The sequence below is a fragment of the Hirundo rustica genome, chromosome 3, assembly GCF_015227805.2.
Source record: "Hirundo rustica isolate bHirRus1 chromosome 3, bHirRus1.pri.v3, whole genome shotgun sequence".
Lineage (NCBI taxonomy): Eukaryota > Metazoa > Chordata > Aves > Passeriformes > Hirundinidae > Hirundo > Hirundo rustica.
The window spans coordinates 74,556,710-74,577,143 of record NC_053452.1 but is presented as its reverse complement, the minus strand read 5'-3'; the positions used below and the strand labels follow the sequence as shown (position 1 = coordinate 74,577,143).

The 20,434-nt window shown below is 49.6% G+C and overlaps 1 protein-coding gene across 1 annotated transcript in view; it reads right to left on the bottom strand.

Moving 5' to 3' along the window:
- SIM1 (SIM bHLH transcription factor 1) overlaps positions 1 to 14,045 on the bottom strand; it is a 47,332-nt gene extending 33,287 nt beyond the window's left edge. The window contains exons 1-7 of the mRNA XM_040058912.2: positions 13,935 to 14,045; positions 13,022 to 13,162; positions 12,461 to 12,774; positions 2,298 to 2,380; positions 1,204 to 1,293; positions 980 to 1,088; positions 785 to 870 (exon numbers count right to left, since the gene is read on the bottom strand). Coding sequence (XP_039914846.1) covers positions 785 to 870; positions 980 to 1,088; positions 1,204 to 1,293; positions 2,298 to 2,380; positions 12,461 to 12,635 — 543 coding nt within the window. The 5' untranslated portion in view covers positions 12,636 to 12,774; positions 13,022 to 13,162; positions 13,935 to 14,045. The remainder of the gene's footprint in view (positions 1 to 784; positions 871 to 979; positions 1,089 to 1,203; positions 1,294 to 2,297; positions 2,381 to 12,460; positions 12,775 to 13,021; positions 13,163 to 13,934) is intronic.
- Between the last annotated feature and the right edge of the window lie 6,389 nt (positions 14,046 to 20,434).

The following is a 20,434-nucleotide window of genomic DNA, read 5'->3' as shown; positions in this document are numbered from 1 at the left end:
CCACTAGTTTAAGTGGTTTTTGGCCCACCTCCTAACTGCGCTTTTACTATTCTTTGGAATAGGAAAGACTCGGAACTGCCAATCCAGTTACGACTTTGTAATGAAGAGTGAATGTGCGTAAGAAAGGGTCTACATGTGTGCGTATGTCACATGTGTAAGACACGCCTGTTATACGGATGGAGCAGGCGCAGTCCATCGCCAGAAAGCACCTTTGATTTAAGTATATCTCCTAAATGTACCCTTGCAGACGACTGCTGTCTACTTCCACTCTTACTTCTCTATTATTAAGATCTTTCCTCTTGGAATTCAGCAGGTGTTCATCTCGGGTTATGGGTACAACCCGCTCCTCGCCGTTGTGTGGCTGACACAAAGCAGTGAGAAGGTAGGAGAGAGCACAGAGCTCTCTTACCGAGGAGCCCCGAGCAGAAGCACCTGGTCAAAACTCTTGACTGGGAGAGCTACCTCTGCAGCTGACGAATTACTTAATAAAGAAATAAATTAAACCAGGGCTCCCTTGTATCACCTGAAAGCTGTCACAGGGAACCTCAGTGGTTGTGCAAAAAAATCAAGAGGAGCTCGATTGCTTGGTTTTGGTTTTGTGGTTTGAGCTCTTCAATCTGAAACTCTGAGAGAAATGAACCGCATGAAAGAATCCTGAGCTGAAAACCCCCGAGAGAAGAAGTCTCACCCCCTCGTCTCCCCATTTTCACAGCCTTCCCGGCACAGGAACACGGGAAAGCTGGTGCGGGGTGGGGAAAAGGGCAATCTGGCCGCAGGCACGCACCTTGTAGCCCCCGCAGGTGAGGCCCGCGTTCCTCTTGGCCAGGACGCACTTCATCCTCAGGAAAAAGGATCTCTCGATCTCGTACTCTGGGAAGGGGGAAAGGCAGAGGTGGAGTGAGCCACAGGCTCCGCTGGCTCTGCGCGGTCCCCTACGCGACAGCGGCGGCCAGGTGGGGGCGGGGGCTGTGTACTTTACCCTGCACGAAGTGCGAGTGGTACGGCTGGTGCGCCGTCAGCACCGCCGTCATCTCGTCATGGTCGGCGGGGTGGATGTACTCGTAAATGCTGTTGCCGGTCAGCTCTACCTGTGAGAGAGGAGGAGGAGGAGGAGGGGCGCTCATCGCCGGCACCGCTCACCCTCTCCTATCCGTCGCGGGGGTGATGCAGGCAAGCACAGGGGCTAGCAGACCCCCAGCGTACCTGCGACAAGCCCAGGTGCACCGAGGCAGTCTCCGAGATGTACATGATCTTGCCATCCGGAGCCACAACAAATATGAAACCGTCCAACGTCTGCAGAAAAGGGATGAGACTATGAATAAATCAGTAGATAGACAGATCCATTAAATGCCTGTCCCTCTGATTTATTTTAGCAAACAGGCGTCAATGCACAGGCTCTGATTATTCAAAAAGTTGGAAGAAAATGGGCAAATCTTGCACAAGAATCCCTCTAAAGCTCCTGGACCCCTGAGATACAACCCTCTTCACAGAGGGACCGAGCTCAAAAGTAATGCAAAGTGCCTTGGAAGTATCTAAGAAGAGGTCCTGGCTACCTGGCAATTAATTAGTGGGTCTCAGAAATCCCAAATACTTCTATCCTATTTCAAATTTCACAGGGATTTAGTGCCTGTGTATTTTATAAGGAGAATTTAAGCAATCAAAGAGAATCTAAAACTCTCCACAGTGTAAATAAGACAATTTGTCAGGTACATTTCAGCAGACACAGACAGAACTTCTGTGTGTGTACCAAGAGCAGAATAGGCCCTCCAAAGGTTACCCGATTCCACCAGAAACACGTGGTGGTGGTCATCGCTAATATTCTTTAGTATTTCAGAGCGCTTTGAGTTTTCAGACCTGTCCTCCCTGACTTGTGTCTCTGCTTATGTCGGTGCCCGCTGAGCCCGTCTGTCTAACCTTTCGCTAGAGCCTCTCCCTGCCCCACCACTCTGAGCTTCAGAACATCGATGACAAGTGTCACCTTGTTAATAAATTGGGGAAAACTCGTGCTCCTGTATCTCTGGCATCCTGAGACACACTGTGAATCCCTTCCCTCGCTGCGGACGCAGTGTTAGATGATTCTGAGGCAAAGGACCCAGAGGGATCAAGCCACAGCCCCAATAAAACACACGACGCTGAATCACAGCGGTTCGCATTTCTGAAGTGGTTCCCCTCCAGCCTTCCTTTCTATTAAACACTTGAACAGTTAAAAATTAGTCAAGGTGGCAATTGAAAGCTCAGAAGAGGGAATTATTTCTTTAATCATTAATACCATATGCCTGTCGTTTCCAGACCAGTACCTGCAAAAGATGGGATCCCAGTTCCCGTCCAACATTATCCAGTGGGCTGGTTCTGCTGGAGTGGCCCCAGGCTTCTCCAAGTCCTGTTATTTAAGACAAACAAAAAAGAAAAATAAAGTCAGGAGATGAAAAATTGACTCGTGTGGGCCTGATTAGGGGGAGGGGGGGGGCGCGGAATTTTTTTCCTTGTATATATTCGAAGACATATATACATAAAATCTTTGGAAAATATCCAGATAAAAGCCTCTTCTGTGCAATTTTTTTTTTTTTTTTTTTTTTTTTTTTTTTTTTTTTTTTTTTTTTTTTTTTTTTTTTTTTCCCCAACATCTAATTCCTCGGAGAGAAAAAACACCCGAATACTTATTTTGAGTTAATGGTGAAAATTTTTAAGACCTAAGTGAAACAGCATGCCAGCTTTTCAGTTCTGCTTTTGCCTACTGGGAACTGTAACCCTTGAACTTCGGGGAAAGCATCCTAACCTCACGATTTCTCAGACAAATCACTGTCTAACGACATGGACCGCCCTCCCTCCTGCCCCACTAAGTCTGTCTCCAGGATTCACCTCTATCCCTTCCATCTCTCCTCCTGCTGCTCCCATGGACGGGATGGTTCCTGCTGCAGGGAGGGGTGATGTGCTTCTATAGAGCCCCTTCCAGAAATTAATCTTTCCGGACTTGTCTAATGTTTCACACGCGTCTTGTTTTCTCCTATGCAAAGTGAGTAGTAATAAAAGCCACGTGGAATTTACTTCACCGGAGTACGTCTATTCATGGACGGTGCCTTTTCACGGCGTTGTTGCTGAAATAATTTAAACGGGTCAATTAAAACCTTTGAGGCTTGTGCCATGAAATAAGTCTCACTTCGACACGCACAGGCAGTAAGACAGAGTAAAACGGAGGGGAAAGCTACAAATCCCGATCGATGGTAGGGATGGCAGGTCTCAAAGAGACCCGAGCCGGCGGGGTGTGCTCACCCCCGCAGCGCGGGTTCGGGAAAGGCAAGACCTCGTTTTCCAGTTGTTCCGAGACAAACAGACGAGGTGCTGACAGCAGGCAGCCGCTGGCATCCCTCGCTATTGACCGGCCTCACCCAGGTGAGGTCCGCACAAAGCTAGCGGGGCATCCCTGCGCGGCCCCTCTGCTCTCTCCCCATCGCCGGAGCGGCGCCCCTTCTCGTCCCCACCTTTCGCTTCCTTCTCTCCCTTTCCTCCCCTACCTCTTCACAACTTGTCTCTTCACCACCCCGACACTTTTCTCCTTTCTCCTTAACTTCATAGCCCTACAGAGGCAGGAGACTCTGGCCCGTTCATCATCCTGCAGCCTCAGCAAGTAGCAGGTCGCCAGTCAGAAACGGGCTCCTTCCCATTAACGCAAATTAACGGGGAGCCAGCCGCCAGGATGGGGGGGGGATCACCTCCGTCCCCTGTATTCAGGAAGGAGCTGGCAAACCTTACACAGCTTCCAGGGAAAGAGAGAAAAGCCCACGGTGTATTTGGTTTTTTTTCCCGAGTTCCTCGGAGGTTTCTCTGAGGCGGCTCCTTGCCACGTCCGCCCACACGGAGGGAAATCTGAGTGACAGGTTTCTCAATTCAAGACTAAATCTGCACTGCCTGCCTATGATTTAAGTTGCTTATTAATCTAAGTTTACGGCTCTAATTATTCTTCTCCTAAAAGGGAAAACAACCCGACCCCAGCGGGTTAATGAACAGCTCATGGGAGTAGCAGGTTAACCTCCCTCGGGAAGGCGGGTTCTTCACGGCGTGCTGAGCTCCTCTACATGGTTCAGGTGGAAACCCCGAGCTGCTGGGCTCTCTCTGTTCATGGTTTATAATTAAACGTTTTCGCTTGTCTACCTGAACCGGCTTCTTGAAATCCTGTCGCATGAGACTATCCTTTGTGCTGCCCAGATGTTTTTAGCACTTCCAGGTCGGAGACTATTTCTAATCGTTGCAATCCTAACCTCTCCCAAATCGACGGCGTCTCCTGATGTCCCTTAAATACTGTTTTTAAAGATTATAAGAGAAAGACCCCCTCCACTAATTTTCCCTCCCCCCTCATTCCCCCGTCTATTCGCTTTAACATCCAATTTCCTTTTATCGAGGGGGCAAACTGTGATTTCTTGCACTTGACCTACCGCAGAAAATTCTGCAAATCCTTTGATTGTCTATTTAAAACAAAACAAGGAAATCAGCTCTCCCTTTTGCTCCAGGATTACGCTTGGACACAAGATCTAAAGATTCTCTTGTAATTTGGAGAGCCAACAGCATAATAGCTTTGGAATAGAAACAAGCAGCTTTGTGAGGAGAAGGATAACTAAATCGTTTTTAGGCAAAGGATTTTCCCAGCTAAAGTGGCCGAATACAAAGCAAAACATAATCTATTTTGGAAGATTTCCAAGTTATGCCACATTAACCTTAGCAGATAAAATTTGCTTTCTTCCCTGCGGCCCCTCCCCCACCGCGGTCTGGTTTATCATATTTACATAAGTAGCCTTAGAAGGGATGTATCTATTGTGGATCTAAGGAGCTAGCGAGCTCACATTTCATTCGGAAACAGAGGGGAAGTTTTACTGTTGCTTAATACTTGATCCATTGTAGAACCATTTCCATTTAAATACCCCCGACCCACGGATTACCTCCATGGACTGGCTGCATGGGTTTTGTAATTTCCTGAAAATGAGATTTCGATTTATAAAACAAGAAACCAATTAGTAACCAAATGAGGCGAAGTAGATCCACTAAAATTGACCTAATCCCACAGGCACCATTTAGGTCAGTTCTTGGCGAATGAATGATGAGCAACCGTCTAACATAAGCTCAAGGCATCACTCAGCTGTGTTATTTAAGCAGAAAAAGAAAAATTTAAAAAATGGATCAGCTTTTATTTCAGAATGAATTTGATACTCTTGCCAAAATATAGAGTATATGCTCCTGCCTAACAAACTCTTTCTCCTGTCTAACCATCTCTTTCACTCAATGAACTTTTTTCCCTGAGAAAAACTGTTTGTGTCACGAGAAATTGTCTGCTGTTGTAAGGGAGGGGGGAAAAAAAGAAAAAAAAAAGAAAAAAAAAAGAAAAAAAAAGAAAAAAAAAAAAAAAGAGAAGAAAAGAAAAACATTTTATCCAGCCTATCGGTCATCGTCACCCAACAGTCTTCACCTATATAGCGCGGAACCTGCGCGAAGCAAGCGTGCTGACTCATCGTTTCTCTCAGCATTCTCCAGTGGAAAGCCATTGTGTTTTCCACATCAAAAAGCACGTCCATCATGGCCTCGGTACACCGGCGGGTCCCTGTGAAATGCCTTCTCCCACCCAGCCGTGCCCACCCCCGGCACGGAGAGAGCCGCTCCACAGCGCCAGCCTGTCCCCCGGGCCGGGCGCGCAGCCAGACCCGCCGCGCTGCGCTGCCCTGCTCCTGTCCTTCCTTCCCCTCATCTTTTGATTGATGAAAGCCTTGATGTCGACAGCCAACGGAACCAGGGGCTGGGTGGGCACCGTCCCTATCCAGTGGCGATACTGTTTCAAGAAGCTCCTCTGTCCCACGGAAGGGGGAAGAGATTCCTGAATCGTTTCTAATTTGATCTAGGCAAAGACGGTGGAAGGCAGGCGCAGGGAAACGAGACTCCGAGAAGCCAGGGCAGCTCCTTGGCCCTGGTTGATCTCCGGGTTACTTGACCCTCTGTGAGCATCTGCAGCGCAGAGCCCATCTCGACCCCGTCCTTTGTCTGGCAATAGCAAAGGGGGGCGGGAGTGGCGGTGGGGGTAGGATGGCCAGAAGATGCTGAAGATCCCTCTACTTTGCGCTGATTTGACGGATTTTAAAAGCAGTTACGGCGATTTCCCCAGCGGACTCGCCGTCATGAAACCTCTGTGCAATCCGGATTCACTGTAGCGGGCGATTTGACTCCCCCGTTTAAAAACACTTAATGGAGAGCCCATCCTGAGCTCCAGACCCGCTGCTTTGGGGGCCAGACCCTGAGGCCAGCTCCCTCCGGGGCCGGGAAACCCTTGGGCACCCCTCCGGGGGCTTGCCCCTGTCTGGCGCACCGCCCCGCAGGGCAGGGCGAGGCCCAGGGAAGCTGGCTTGGAGATTAGGTCCCATAGGCAGGGAAATCTTTCCTATTGCTGTGGATGGGCAGAGGGAGAGGATGCGAGGCTCCCTCGGAGTCAGCCCGCCGCTGTGGGACAACGCTGGAAGCCTGCCCGAGGCGGCAGCCGCAGGGAGTCTTCCTAAGTCGGGTCCCAGCAGGTCCATCGCGCGTTTCTCTTCCAGGAGTTCCTCAAAACGCCCTCTCCGGGCAGCGGCCCCCGCCGCCGCTTTCCCAGATCTCCCCGCTGTCTCCGGGGGCCGTGTCCCGGGGACGTCTCTGTATGCTTTTGTTTCGCTGCGTTTTCTTTGCCCTTTCAAGAGCCGCTCTATGGTTATTAAAAAAGGAGGAGCAGCAGCTCGCTCCTCGCCCGCCGGCGCCGAGGGGATGCTGACCCCACGGAGGGCGCGGGATGCGGGACACCGGTCACCACCGCTCAGGGCATCGCCCCTTCTCCGCGGCACCGCAAGCTGCCCCCGCCGTGCTGGGCAGGCCGACGAGGGTCGGCCCGGGCCCGGGCACCGGCTTCGTTCAACCTGCCCAGAAAAGCCTCTCTACAGGGAGGACGAAGATGTCACCTCCCTGAGCGGCTCTTCAAGCAGGACCTTCCCTGCCTCCCACTGCCCCTCGCCGGCGCTGCCGCCGCCTTAACACCAAGGGACAAGCGGGGCACGAGAGTTGTTTGGGAAGAGGGAGGCAGGACAGCTCAGTCTCCATCTCCCACGCGATCATTCTCCCTCTCCCAGGGAAAATGACGAACAACAGTTCCGGGAGTCGCGGGAGCAGAAGCTGCACGTCCTAGTCACCGGCAAGCCAAAAGGCAACTGGTTGTTGTATCGAGGAATTAGCTTGATTCGATTAACCATTTAATTAAATAGTCTGCCGCCAGCGCTCCGTTCTGCCATCGCCTAACGCCAGACAGAGCTGATTTCCCAGTTAATTTAACAGGCAGTGGTTAACGATAACTGAAAACCTCGTCCAATTGAGGCTTCTGTGAAGGACTTGGGTCGCCGTCGGAGGGCTCAGATGGAACAGAATAAACTATGCCAAAAAAAAAAAAAAAAAAAAAAAAAAAAAAAAAAAATCTGCTCATTTCCACTGCCTGCGGATGCCATTAGCAAGGTTTTGTAAAGATTTATTGTCTCGGTAAATCACACGTATTCATTTGAAGCAGAGATAAATTAGCATCCCTCTTTCTTTATAAAAATAATAATAGCAGGGAGGAAAAGCCTTGTTGACTAAACAGACATCCATGGTAAGAAAATGGTAGTAAAAATAATGCCTAGGCTCTTTCACTATAGAAAGAAATACCAGGATTTTGGCACACACAGGGTAGCGGAATTGCGCTGTGAAATGCAAACAAACGGAACCATGTCCAAATTGGAGAGAGAGGGAAAAAGTCAGGGCATTTTCGAGCATCAACTACTTATTCGTTTCTCCAGAAGACTCAAATTCAAGTAGCCCTTATTTCAAAGAAATAGGGGAAGGAAGGATTTGCACCAACGCACACGCCCTTTATATTCAAGTTGAAAAATATTCTCCAACGTAAAAACGGTCGTACCTTTCCAAAGGAAATATGATTCTTTTTCCTGCTCTCCTCATTAAGTATTTCTTCTAAAACATAAATCTGAGGGTTTTTTTTTTTTTTTTGTTTTTTTTTTTTTTCAACGATCCCGCTAGTAGTTTAGTTCTGCTCTTCACGTCCTAAGTTCACATCAAAACTGGAATTAAACAGAGATTCGGCGTGGAGAGTAAACAGCCGCTTAAATGAGAAAAACTTCTGTAAGAAAATAAACATTGAAACCTAATGCTCAATCATTTCCCTTTGCAGCAAGAAAAACAGCATTAAATCACCTATCCACGTGGGAAACGGATTTTTTTTTTCTGTTGATCTCTTCCCCCTTTAAAATAAAACAAGGTTAAGTGTTTCAATATTGAAATGTTAACCATCCTGATTCGGCGAAAGTTTATGTAAACGGATTCTCTGCTTTTGTCTCGAAAAGCAAACGCCTCTCTGCGCCAAAACGGTCCCTTCCCACTGGGACCGACTGCAAACCCTCCTTTTTACATTTCTGGTAGCGGATGGAGAATAGGACCTTTAAAATATTCCTAAATTAAAAAAAAAAAAAATAAAAACAACAACAACAACAAGTATTGTGCCGCCTGGGCTTTTTGATTGGGTTTTATTATTTTTTTTTTCTCCCTTCCTTTCTGGATACTGCTGAAGGTCAGAGAAGAATTACCCCGCAAGAGTAATAGCGACCGCATCGGTTTTTTGGCGGAAAATTCTTTTAGTCCTTTGACACCTTGAAGACTTTTCTACGTATTTTTCGTGCCAGGGTTACTGACCATTAGTGATTTAATGTTAAATGGAAATATTAGTATTTATTTATAATGAACATCAAATCAGGAATTAATTTATTAAGAAGTCCTGCTTGAAAAAACAAACAAACAGACAACCCTCGAAATTCTTCGTTAATGTCCTCAGAAAAATAGGAGATATTCACTCTTTCCAAAGCCGTTTGATCACCGAAAAGCGGTATATGTCTTCCTCCTCCTGGAAAGAAGTGTTTTAATACTGAAACGATGCAAGAAACCTACGTCTTGCATTTTTCGTCCTTGACAGTTTTAATCTGCCTAAGACCTAATAAAGTGGAATTAGGAGTAGAAAAAACAGCCCAGGCGTTTCAATAACTTGTGAGAAATGTACAACCATTAACGAGCGAGAGCTCGTAGAAAAATCTCTGCCCGTTTTGTCAAGTTTTTCCGGTGCCACTGCTCTGTGTTTAGATGTCTGGGGCTAAGAAGGAAACCCCACGTGCTTATTTTGTGTGTGACTCTCCCGGCGTTTCACTCTCAGAAAAACCCTTGTTTCCAAAACGAACCCGAAATCTACCCACCTTCTTTCTCTATGGGGACCTTTCAGACATAAAAATATGCCGACAAGGGCTCACCGATTCTCTCCGCCCTGTCCCTAGCCCGGCGTGTGTGCTGCGATGAGGAGTGCACATCTTTCTGTACGTGATTATCTACAACCAACTCTATGCAAGCAAGCTCTCTCTGGGCAGATGGAAATTTGCTCTTGTACAAGGGAGAGAAGATACGAGTTACTCTGGAAGCGCAGCTCGCCCTTACGGAGACAAGGTTTCTCTGCCCTGACCTCCCCCAAGATCTCTTTAAATGTCCGACACGACATTCCGCCGTGCTCCCGAGCCTCCTGCTACCCATCTCCAGTGTTTCGGCCAGCTCATAGGGTATGTCCCGATGCTTGTATCGCCTTCCTCCCCAGAGAAACACGAACGAAAGGAACGTTATTACATCTATTCAAAATCCCTCCCCTGTCTTCTCCGTTCAGAAGACTTGTCCTTTTCGTGCGTCATTTCCCCGGCCGCCACTACCTGTTCTCCCTTCCCAGAGAAGCGATGACTTCTGTTTTTTTTCCTCTCTGGAATTAGGCATTGGAAAACCAGAAGAGCCCCCCTCTTTCTTGCCTCCCTGCACTCATACGGAGCCGGACAAGCACAAACACACCCGCAACAGAAGCCCAAGCTGCTCCGCCGCGTTCCCGAAGCCCACTGCGTCCCCCGGGGTCCCGTGAAGAATCACCCGGGCTCGGCTCCCGCACGGCCAGGCAGAGGGGCAGCGCCGGGAGGCCGCTCGCGTGCGCCGGGCTCGTGTTTAATAGCGGCCCGGGCGAGCCCAGGGAAGCCCGCGGGGCCAGGCCCGAGCCGAGCCCCGCTCCCCGCCTCCTCGGAAGTACGCGCGAGGGAGAGGGAGCCCTCGTGGGAGCGCGGGGAAGCCGCCCGGCTCCGCGCCACGTTGCGACCCCCGCTCTCGGGCCTTTGTGCCCCGCTCGTAGCGCGCCCCGGCCGCGACCCTGCGCGGGGACGTGCGGCCCCGGGGATGCGGGGGCGGCGGTCCCGCGTGGGTCTGCAGCCCGCTCGGCGCCGGGCCTCCCGCTGCAGAGCCTCGGAGGGGCGAGCCCTCCCGAGCCTGCTCCCTGCCTTTCTTTCCAACGCGGTTTGCCTTTAACGAGGCTGCGAAGGCTCCGCAGCCCCCCGAGCCCTGCTCAGCCACCCCCGCTGCCTCCGCACTCAAATTAGCATCTGCTGCGGCCGGCAGCGGCCCCGGCCCCGGCGCGCTTCGCCACACGGTTCCCCAGGGCATTCAGGCATCCTGCGCGGCCACCGAGGGACGGAGATCAGCTATTCTTCTCTTCCCGTGATTACTCACAGCCTACAAGCAACACCATATGCTTCTTCTGATCAAACAACCCGCTACATAGGCACCAGTAATTGACGAGACCTGCTCGAAATCACGCAGAAAGGTAGCCTACTGAGACCGCAGGAGTTGACAAATCATTGCTAATAATCCTTTTAGGAACATCATGGGCATCAGGGTTTGCAATAGCTTTATTTTTATAAAGTATGCGCTGACAGCATGAAGGACAACTCCGTCTCCTTTGAAACAGAGGACTGTCCCGCATAACGATCTTCAAGGTGGCAGAGCAAATATAAGAGGAAAGTGGCTGGATGAAGAATTTGATTATTATCTTTAAAGGTTTCATTTAACCCCTTCTTTGACTACAAGTGACTCGATGATATGGAAAGTTGTTTCGAGAAATTATTGTAAAATGCACTGGATTGGAAATAACTGCCATGGACTTTAGGTATAAACGTTCATCCATAACCTGGGGTAGGAGGAGGGGATTACCTCCCCCGTCCAAATGACTGCCACATTGCATATTTGTTTTAGAAAGTAGAGTTAGTACCGGTAGTCCACAAATTTAACAGGAAAAAAAAAAAAAAAAAAAAAAAAAAAAAAAAAAAAAAAAAAAGGTCCTTCAAACCACCAAATCAAAGCTAGAGAAAAACAAAACCAGGCCATATATACTCTCTTAATTTGTAAAAAATACAGGCCAACCGAGTCGAGATACAGTTATAGAAAACTCATGGGTACATAGCTGTATTTCGTTGTTTCTTATGTACACTCACTTCTCAACAAAAGATGCAGTGAATTTTGCATTAGATCAGGGAAGGGAAAAAAAAAAAAAAAAAAAAAAAGCAAAAGCTCTTGATACTTTTTCTTTCATACAGACCACAACTCCATCGAGTTGATCTAAATAAAAGGTTTGTGAATTTTTAAAAATTTTCCCCCCCACATCTTATAAAATCAATAGAGTGAGAACACAGAAGAACTTTATTCTGACTCTCTTAACTTTGTATTGTTTGTTTTTCTTGGCAGCCGATCTAGAAGACCAAAGGTGGTCGCTTTAGATCCTAATTCTATTTAAAAGCAGGAGACACTTCAGGACACTTAAGTTCTCTTTTGCTAGACAGGCGGGTTGTTGCTGCGGTGGAAGTCAACGTGAAGTTGACTGTCGAGAATAATCATGTCCAGGCTGGGCCACGGGTTTTACAGCACTGGGTGGTCAGGGGGACTGAATATGTCTGGGTGCAAAACTCCTGCTAAAATTTTCCGAGGTCGATTAATGCCCTCGAACTACCCTGGTGACCCTCAGAACGAGACACAGCACACTGATAATGTGATTCAGTGTGCTCGACTTATTTAGCCTGGGTGTGAGCACGCCTGCACGTGTGTCCTGTACCTGTGCACTGCACCTTTCCTCCAGAGCTGAACTAAGGCTCTAGGACTTTGCATAGACTTATGTAAATATTTACCCATATACTAACTCGTCCTCACAGAATGACTATAAATAGGGGTGAATCATACCCTCTTAGGCCTCGCGTGTGCTTGGTAGGGAATGCACATTCGACTGGGAGACTGGGGGAAAAGAAAACCCGGGTTTGCTTAAGCAGAACATACAGCAGAGCTCAGTGCCTTCAAGTGTTGACAAAAGCACCATAAGTCTCCAACCAAACTTGTCATAGGAACTAAAGGAAAAGTATTTACAACAGAGGAAAGTGACAGCGGAGGGCACCCTGTCTCTGAGCACACCCACAAAGGATTGACCTCCTTTTTTTATATTTTTTTTATTTTTTTTTTTTAACCGTAGAAGTGATAAATGACACCTGGATCAGAATGAAAATAGACTCGAATAGGCATTCCCACCTACCTTCTGGAAAAACCACTCTCATTTTTAAATAGCTGGTGGTGAGTCTGATTATGGATGCTTTGTCCAGCTGAGAGGTGATAGCGGAGGGCAGGGGTAGTAATTTAGCCAGTTCATAAAATTCACTGTTTTCTTTCTCCCGTCTAGTCCGGGCAGCATTTTTGGACTTCTCTTTCATCGTGTTTTTTTCCCGCTTCCTTGCTACAATTTAAACTCCAGAGATTCATCCAAAGGTAGAAGGGAAACTCATCTGCAATTCATCTCTCCGGAGCATCAGGCGGTGATTCTGAGCGCGGCCATTACTCAGAAAAATCGTTCTGTTGTGTAAATGCAAACAAGTATTGAAGAGTAGAGGTGTTCTTTTTTTTTTTTTTTAAAAAAAAAAAAAAAAAAAAAAAATTATATATACTCTGAAAAGCAGAGTCAATTAGATGGAAAAGGCATTTATCCAATGCAGCTCAGCACTCCAAGCAACAGCATTAAAAAACAAAAACAAAAAAAAAAATTAGAAGATTGAAGCACCAGACAGCAACCAAATTATGTATTTCTGGGTTTTTTTCCTACTCGAGGCGGGCAGCATAGCTCCTCGGAAGAGGTTCATAGTAATCCCGTTTTTTCCCCGTGATCCGTTGTCAATCCGAGGGCCGAAACGCACGGCCGCGGGCTGCCTCCCAGGGCGCTGGGTGACTTCCCCGGAGCCTCTCTCTGTGAAGACAATAGCAGTCCCGGAGTGAGAGAGCCAGTACACGGCGCCGCAGCGGAGCCGCGAGAAATAATAATCAACAACCAGCCTCCGGCGGGTGTAGTATTTTCTCCCACCAGAGGGGAAAGGAAAAAAAAAAAAAGTGTATTTTCCCATCTAGCGCTCCCGTGGAGAAGCCTGCCCCGCACTCTCCTCCCACAGCCCTCTCACTTCCCAGCCCAGGTGTGTACTGCATGACCAGAACGAAAGCGCAGCAGAAAGCAGTCCCCGGCTCCCGGCGTTACCGGGTTTGGTGCTGCCGGGGCTGCGCCGTCCCGTCCGCGCTCCCTCGGGCCGGCACCGCGGCGGCGGCCAGACCACCCCACGCTCCGCGCTGCCAGACCCTCAGCGAGGGATACATTCTCAGTCAGGAAGTAGTTCTGCTTGTTTTCTCTCTCTCTCTTTTTTTTTTTTTTTTTTTTTTTTTTTTTTTTTTTTTTTTTTCTCCTTTCCCTTTTATTTCCTTCGAATTTCTCCTCTTCTCGGCTACCATCCTCATTCCTCGGCTGGGGTCGGGGATGTCTACCTCAGCTGCACCCCAGCCAGGGGAGGCACGCTCTACCCAGCCCTGCCCCGAGCCGGAATCCACCCAAACATCACATTTTTTCCAACCAAGTTATCTTTTTTTTTTTTTTTTTTTCCCCTCCTCATTTTCCACCGTGGGGAAGCAACCCACAACCTAGCACCGCACATCTCTGGCAGAATGTGGTGGGTTGTGATCTTCTTTTCACCTACCTTGAATCCCTGAGCCCGGCAGCCTGCAGAGAGCTCTCCTGGGGTGAGGAGCCCAACTCTTTAATTGGCTCATTAATGGCACGGGGAAAAGTTTGCGCCTGTCACTGCTCCTCGCACCGATGGGCAGACAGACATTGGCCGCCTCCCCATCCCCTTTATCAGCTCCCAGGCTCTCCGTCTCACATAACGAGGGGTGGGGTGGGGTATGATGGGGTGGGGGGCCGAGGGCGAGGTTGGTATTAATGAAGAATCCCTAATTTGCGGCTGAGAAATGCCTAATAACTTCTTGATGGCTAAAAGCCTTTTAGCACAACTTCATTTCTCTCCAACTCCCCCCTCGTCCCCCCTCCCTCCCCCCCGGCCGAGCCCTCCCTCAATGGCACTCACGGACCCGCCTCGCGTCCCGTTGGCCGCCGCCGACCCGCGCCCGGCCTCCCAGTGGCGGAGGGGGCGGTGTCGTCACGCGGACACGTTCCCACCCTTCGCCCGCCTCCCCTCTTTCCCTGCGTCCGCCCTCTGACCTGGAGGCGCGGCCGGGGGGAGTGGGGACGCACGGACGCCCGCGGGCACACGCGGACGCACGCACGCATCTTCCCCCCGCGTACCTGTTGGGGGTTTGTGTTTATTTGAGGCGGGTACATTTTGGCCATCGCCCCTCGGCTGGGGCAGCGGGGGTGAGCGGCCGAGGTCCCGTAGGACTGCGGGTGGCGAGGATGGCCGCGGTTTAACGCACCCGCGCACATCTCCCCACCCCAAAGCCCACCGAACAAGCGGTCGCTCTTGGGAGAAACAAGCTACGGTCGAGTCCCCTGCTGCCTCCCCCTCCCTGACACCCCCAACTTTAGCCATGTACAGTTTTCCCCCGGGCTGATGTGCTGCGGGACAGCGTGAGTCGAGCCCCGCGGCGTAGGGGGAGGAGGGTGGAGAAATATTTTAATTAATATTCTTGATACACGCTGGAAAAAACAAAAAACAAAACCAAACCCAACCAAAACAATAAACGATCCCACTATCAGGGATATAGGGGAAAAAAAAAAAAAAAAAAAAAAAAAAAAAAAAAAAAAAAAAAAAGGGAAACCCCCCAAACCCAAATCCTCCTACATTAGAAGAGAGAGCTACTTTAACACTGCTCGCAAAGTGGATGTGGGGGTTCTTTTTTTTTTCCAGGGAAGCACGTCTATTCCTAATCTCTTGTGTCCCCTGGGGAAAATAACCCTAAAAATGACGCTGCTCCTAAAACTGCTGGCTCCTGAAAAGAGTAGATAGAGCAGTGAGAGAGCGCCTAGAGTGGTGGGAGAAGGGTTGTAGAGTCTTTCCTAAAACCATAGAGGACTCTCCAAAGCCTGACATAATTGCCAAACCACTCGGTGCGAGACTTCGGCTAAAATAACTGTTTTAAATGAGATTGCACTGGCAGGCAACAGTAACTCAAGGAAGACGAAACGGTCTCCGATTTCTAAAGAAGAAAAAGAGAAAAATAATAATAATAATAATAATAAATTAGCCTTTAAAGCACCCCATCCCTTCTGCTCCGCGGCCGGCTGTAGTTCGAAACGCAAGCAGTGCAGACTGCCTGTTCGCTGCTTATCACCTTAAATCTCCCCTCGGTTAAAAGCGTTCTCGGAGTTCATTTGGGTAAATAAAGGATAGACGGAAAGAGAGGCATTCAACAACTCCTCTGGGTGTCCAGGCGTCTACAAGCATCAGAGAAATGTATCCACGTAGTCTCAAATGTTCTTTTGATTGTCTTGTTTACCGAAGCGACTCGTTGTTAAACAAACACGAACGCAAGGCATTTAGCGAAGGTAAAAAAAAAAAAAAAAAAAAAAAAACAACCACGCACCCCTCCCCACCCTGTCATGTCGTGGGGGAAAGTGATACTGAATTTACAAAAATCTTCTCTGTATGTTACTGCCCTCAAGGGTAACGTGGGTTTGGGGGACAAGAAAAGGATTGGGGAAAAAAAAAAAAAAAAAAAGAAAAAGAAAAAAAAAAAAAGAAAAAAAAAAAAAGTCTTCCTTCTGGTTTTCATTTGAGGTAATTCTCTTCCTAAACGGCACTGACGTCTCTAGGAGGGTATTTAGACATATGGGCAACAACTGGACTAACGCTGTCAGGTAGCTCACGACTTATTTGTCAGCAAGAGCCAGAGAGAATGTCTTCTATAACACCCTTGGTGTGGGAAAAATAAGTAAATCAGTAGGATACACTTCTGCTAATTCATACCAGGGAACCTTACCAACCCCGCACAGCCCCATCGAAGCCCGTAGCTCACCGAGGATTCTCTTTCCCGGTGTGCTGGGACTCGGTTTCTCCCTCGCAGCCCGGGTAGGTGACAGCGTCCGCCCCGGTTCTCCCCGCGGCCAGGGCCCGAAGGGCTAGGGCTCGAGGAGCCCCTGAGAAGATTTTGAATGTATATAGTCTGCTACGGTAGATAAAAGTACAAGATGTGAAAGGACTAGAGGCTGAAGGGCAGTTATTCAGCTCTGGAAGTTACAGCAATCGTGGACAAAGTCACCTCTTCACACAAACCACCACCGTGGGGTCGGTACGCTGGGGACTGAGCGTCCAGCAGATTTCAAGAGGCGATTCCCAAACGATGGGAGAATTTGGCCGTTTCAGAGATATTAACCTTGATTTTCTTCATCAAAGCAAGTGACTTCTGCGAGCGGAGATCAGACTTGGCACTGCCCCGTTCCAGGTGTACAGGCAAAGGCAGCCCACAGCAGCTAAATTCGTGGTTTTCATACCGCCGAGAGCCTGCTGTCACCGACTCCGGTGAAGCCCGTCTATCCTGAAAGAAGAGTGCATGATGCTGTTGAACAAATGAAGCGAAGGCACCCTTGCGGGATGCCCGCACCCGGCGTACAAGCCGTGGGAGCGGAGCTGAGCGCAGCGAGCGCACCGGCGGCGCGGCGCGGACACCTGCTGGCCGAGGGGCCGGACCCGGGGAGCGCACCGGCCCCTCCGGGCGGGAGAGAGGCACTCTGGCCGCTGAAGCAGATGGATAGCTGTGCTCAGTTCAGATGCAGTTATTTTCGGGCGAGAATCTCCTGGAAAACAGATAATACTGGAAAATTGAATAAACAGGTACTGCCGTGCCATTTGATTTTAAAACGTGCATAATAAAATGGTGTATCTGAAGAAAGGCAGAGCGAAAACAAAGCGTTTCACAGACAGGTTTCCAACTATAGTAGAAAACTTGCGTAGACAGACACAATATACAGTGTATCTTGTAGCATGTGTGCGTGAGCGTGCGTATGTATGTGCAGAGGGGGAGGGGAAAAACTGTACAATTCAAAGCAGGGAAAAAAAAAAAAGAAAATAAAAAGAAAAACAAAACCCTACAGGACCATTTCTCTACATATAGGACAGATCAGATCCAGTTTCTTCTTCAGCACATTCGGACGCACTCTGATGTATTTATTAGTTTATAAATTTGGATGCGCTTATTACTCTCCCCTAAAGAATAAGGTGGCCATTTCTCATGCAGAGAGAAAAACCTCTTTGAACGTAAGCCATCACTTAAACACCGCTTTTGTTGGTGAATTAATGATGCGGATCGCTCTCGCAGTTTCTTTAAAAAAAAAAAAATAAAATAAAATTAAAATTCGGCCTGGTATTAGTCACGGGCAGATTTCCACACGCCAAGCTTCCCTCATCTTTGTACCGGCGAGAAACGGGATCCGACCTCGCCCGGCCCCTCACAGCCGAAGGGAGTGCCCCGCCACCGATGTCTGTCCCTGAGCTGCGGTTCACTCTCCCAGCCCCGGGGGTGCCTGAGGGAGCGCGGGCGTTTAGAGACCGAGACTGTTTTTTTCAGAACCCAATAACTTCAGATACACGCACTTGGGTACCCTGGTGAATTGGAGTGTGATGTGAATTTTCATCCATGCCCTCATCAAGGCTTTATTGACATAAATATACACGGCAAATGCTCTTTGAGACCATTCAGAAGTAATTAATATGTTTTAACTGATCTAGATCTTAACCTTCAAGAGTCAAGCCATGCTCTAGGTACTTTATTCCTGCTCTTTTGCTAATGTTATTAGGGTGTTCAGGGCAGCAGGACAAAGAGAAAGCCGATTCTCTAACACAGGAAATAGTTAACAGACCCTTGGATACCAGTTCTTAGATATAAGCGTTTCTGAATGCATTTTTAAAAAATAATTACGGGAAACATTGCAGAATTTGAGTAATGGACCACTAGTATGATTGTTAGTTATTTTAGGCAACTCCTTCAAACAATTTTTGGCGATATATCCGTGTTAAGAGATACTTTGCAGGGAGGAAAGACACTTCTCTTGACTACGCACTCCATTCAATTTTATTGTTTTTGGCATAAATGTAACGAGATGATTTATATTCAGTTTTCCAGGGGAGGCAGAGGTCAGTACCTTTTAGCCCTTATCTTATTGAACACTCTTGCTAATGATCGGAAGTCAAGCTGTCTTTCTGTGACACGGAGCAGCGAATGAAAACATAAACTAAATATCAAGAAACGATAAAAAAAAATCTACTTCACGGCTAGTAACAGTTCTCCCAAGGGACATTTTTTCTTATCTTCCGCATTTCCAAAGGAGCCACTGAACGCTCGAACGGAGCTGAAATGCCCTCGTCAGGGATGAGAGGTTCGGTAACGACACGGGACTGGAACTTTTGATGAAATTACAAACTTCAGAAAGTGCTTCCTGCCCTCCCCGCGCTTTCACAGACATCCTGCCTAGCTCTGATAGTGCTTTCTGCCCCACCGGTGTGCGTTGTTTCCCCCCTGCTCCCAGACGGTACCGGTGGTCCGGGCGGCTGCAGCCGCTCCTCACCAGCTCCGGACTCCCCCGGCCCCACGGGCGGAGGCGGAGCCGAGACCCGCACGCAGCTCCCTCACTGCACCCCTCGGGGCCTGCCGCACCCTCCCGGCGCCGCCTGGAACCCAGTCCCACGCAGGGTTCGCCTCCCGTGTGATCCCTCTCCCAGTCAGCTCGCCACGGCGCTATTCCTCTCCCTCCTCCCGGCGGAGCCGGGGCCGGGGCCGTGGGCGGCAGCAGCCGGGGATGCAGCCAGCCGGGCCCCGTCCGCCGCCGCTCCCTCGCGAGAGGGCAGGGCCGGGGCGCCCCCGGTGCGAGCCGAGCCCCTGCAGAGTTTCGGGGGAGGCTTCCCGGCGGCCCAGGTCTTTGTTCGGCTGCGGGCTCTCTGCGGCCTCCCTTTCCTTTCCCTTCCCCTTCCCTTCCTTTCCCTTTCCCTTTCCCTCCCCTTCGCCCCTGCCCACCCGCGGCCGCGGGGCCCGCAGCGCCCCACGCGCCGCGCCAGCACCCGGCACGAGCGCGCTCCCCACAGCGCTTCCCGCCCTCAGCCCGCGTCCCGCTGCATCGTCCGGCGCTGTCCCGCCGCCACACTCACTGTCCCCTCACCTGCGAGGGAGCCCGGCTAGGCCAGGAGAGGGGCCCGCACGATGCTGACCACCGGTGCTCGGCCCCCCTCCCTCAAGTCTGCGGTTTCACCTGGCTGGGGTCGAATCGTCCCTCCTCACCTCTAAAGGAGAGGGGATCTGAGCTTTACAGGGGGCGATGGGAAGGAAACGACCTTTTCACGCTGCTTTATCTGTTTTGGTGCGCCACGTCGCATTTCAGCGTCTCAGTGCCGACCAGGAGCGTCCTCGTGGGGGCTTTGCCCCGGTACAGGCCGACTGCAGGCAAGCCAGGGGAGCTGCCTCATGGCAGGGGAACTCTCCTCGGGAGGGTGGGCTGCCCCAGGCCTCTGGTACAGCGTGAGACCTGCACTTGTTCGTGTATGCTGGTGGAGCTGGAGCTGTGTCAGGCTTCCTCTAAACCCTGGCTATCACTGAAACCTCCTTTCCCAAGGCCTGGCTTTGATTAGTAAAGAAGTTATTTCATTAGCCAGGGGGAAATCTGTCAGCAGAAGCCTGTTCAAATTTCAGCACCCCAAAGAATAATGCTTAAAATAGTGGGATCCGTTCCACAGTCTGTTCTTACTATCAACCTGATAATTAACAGGTCACAAATAGACTTGTATCACTGCTTTGTTTCAGTGGAGGAGAGCAGCTTAACCCGCCTTGAGGACACACTTCGCTTTGAAATAACACATGCCCGTTTCAGATGAAATCAATAGAAAGAGGAATCACCCCCCTCTGTTGCTCTGAAACTCTTGTCTTCAGCCTCCTATTGCCTCAGAGAATAGGCTTGATCAGACCAAAAAAGGCGGGATGCAGAGCGTGAGGCTGCCTGACAGCTCTGGAGCTGGTGCCCGTTCTGCTTGGTGCATATCCTAATCATTGTAGTGCTTATAGCTTTGTTGAAAGGCAAGGTGGGGAGCATTCCCTGCGTGGATTTTAACAGGATCTTGTCTTGTTTTAGTCTCATACCCGTTCGGGGTTGCAAGTTTAATAGTTTTTATGAGCATTGCACGCTAATCTGGGAACAACCTCTCTTTTCTGAGTTATTTGGTCATTCTGCAAGCCGGTCACTACTCTCCTCTGCATTCCC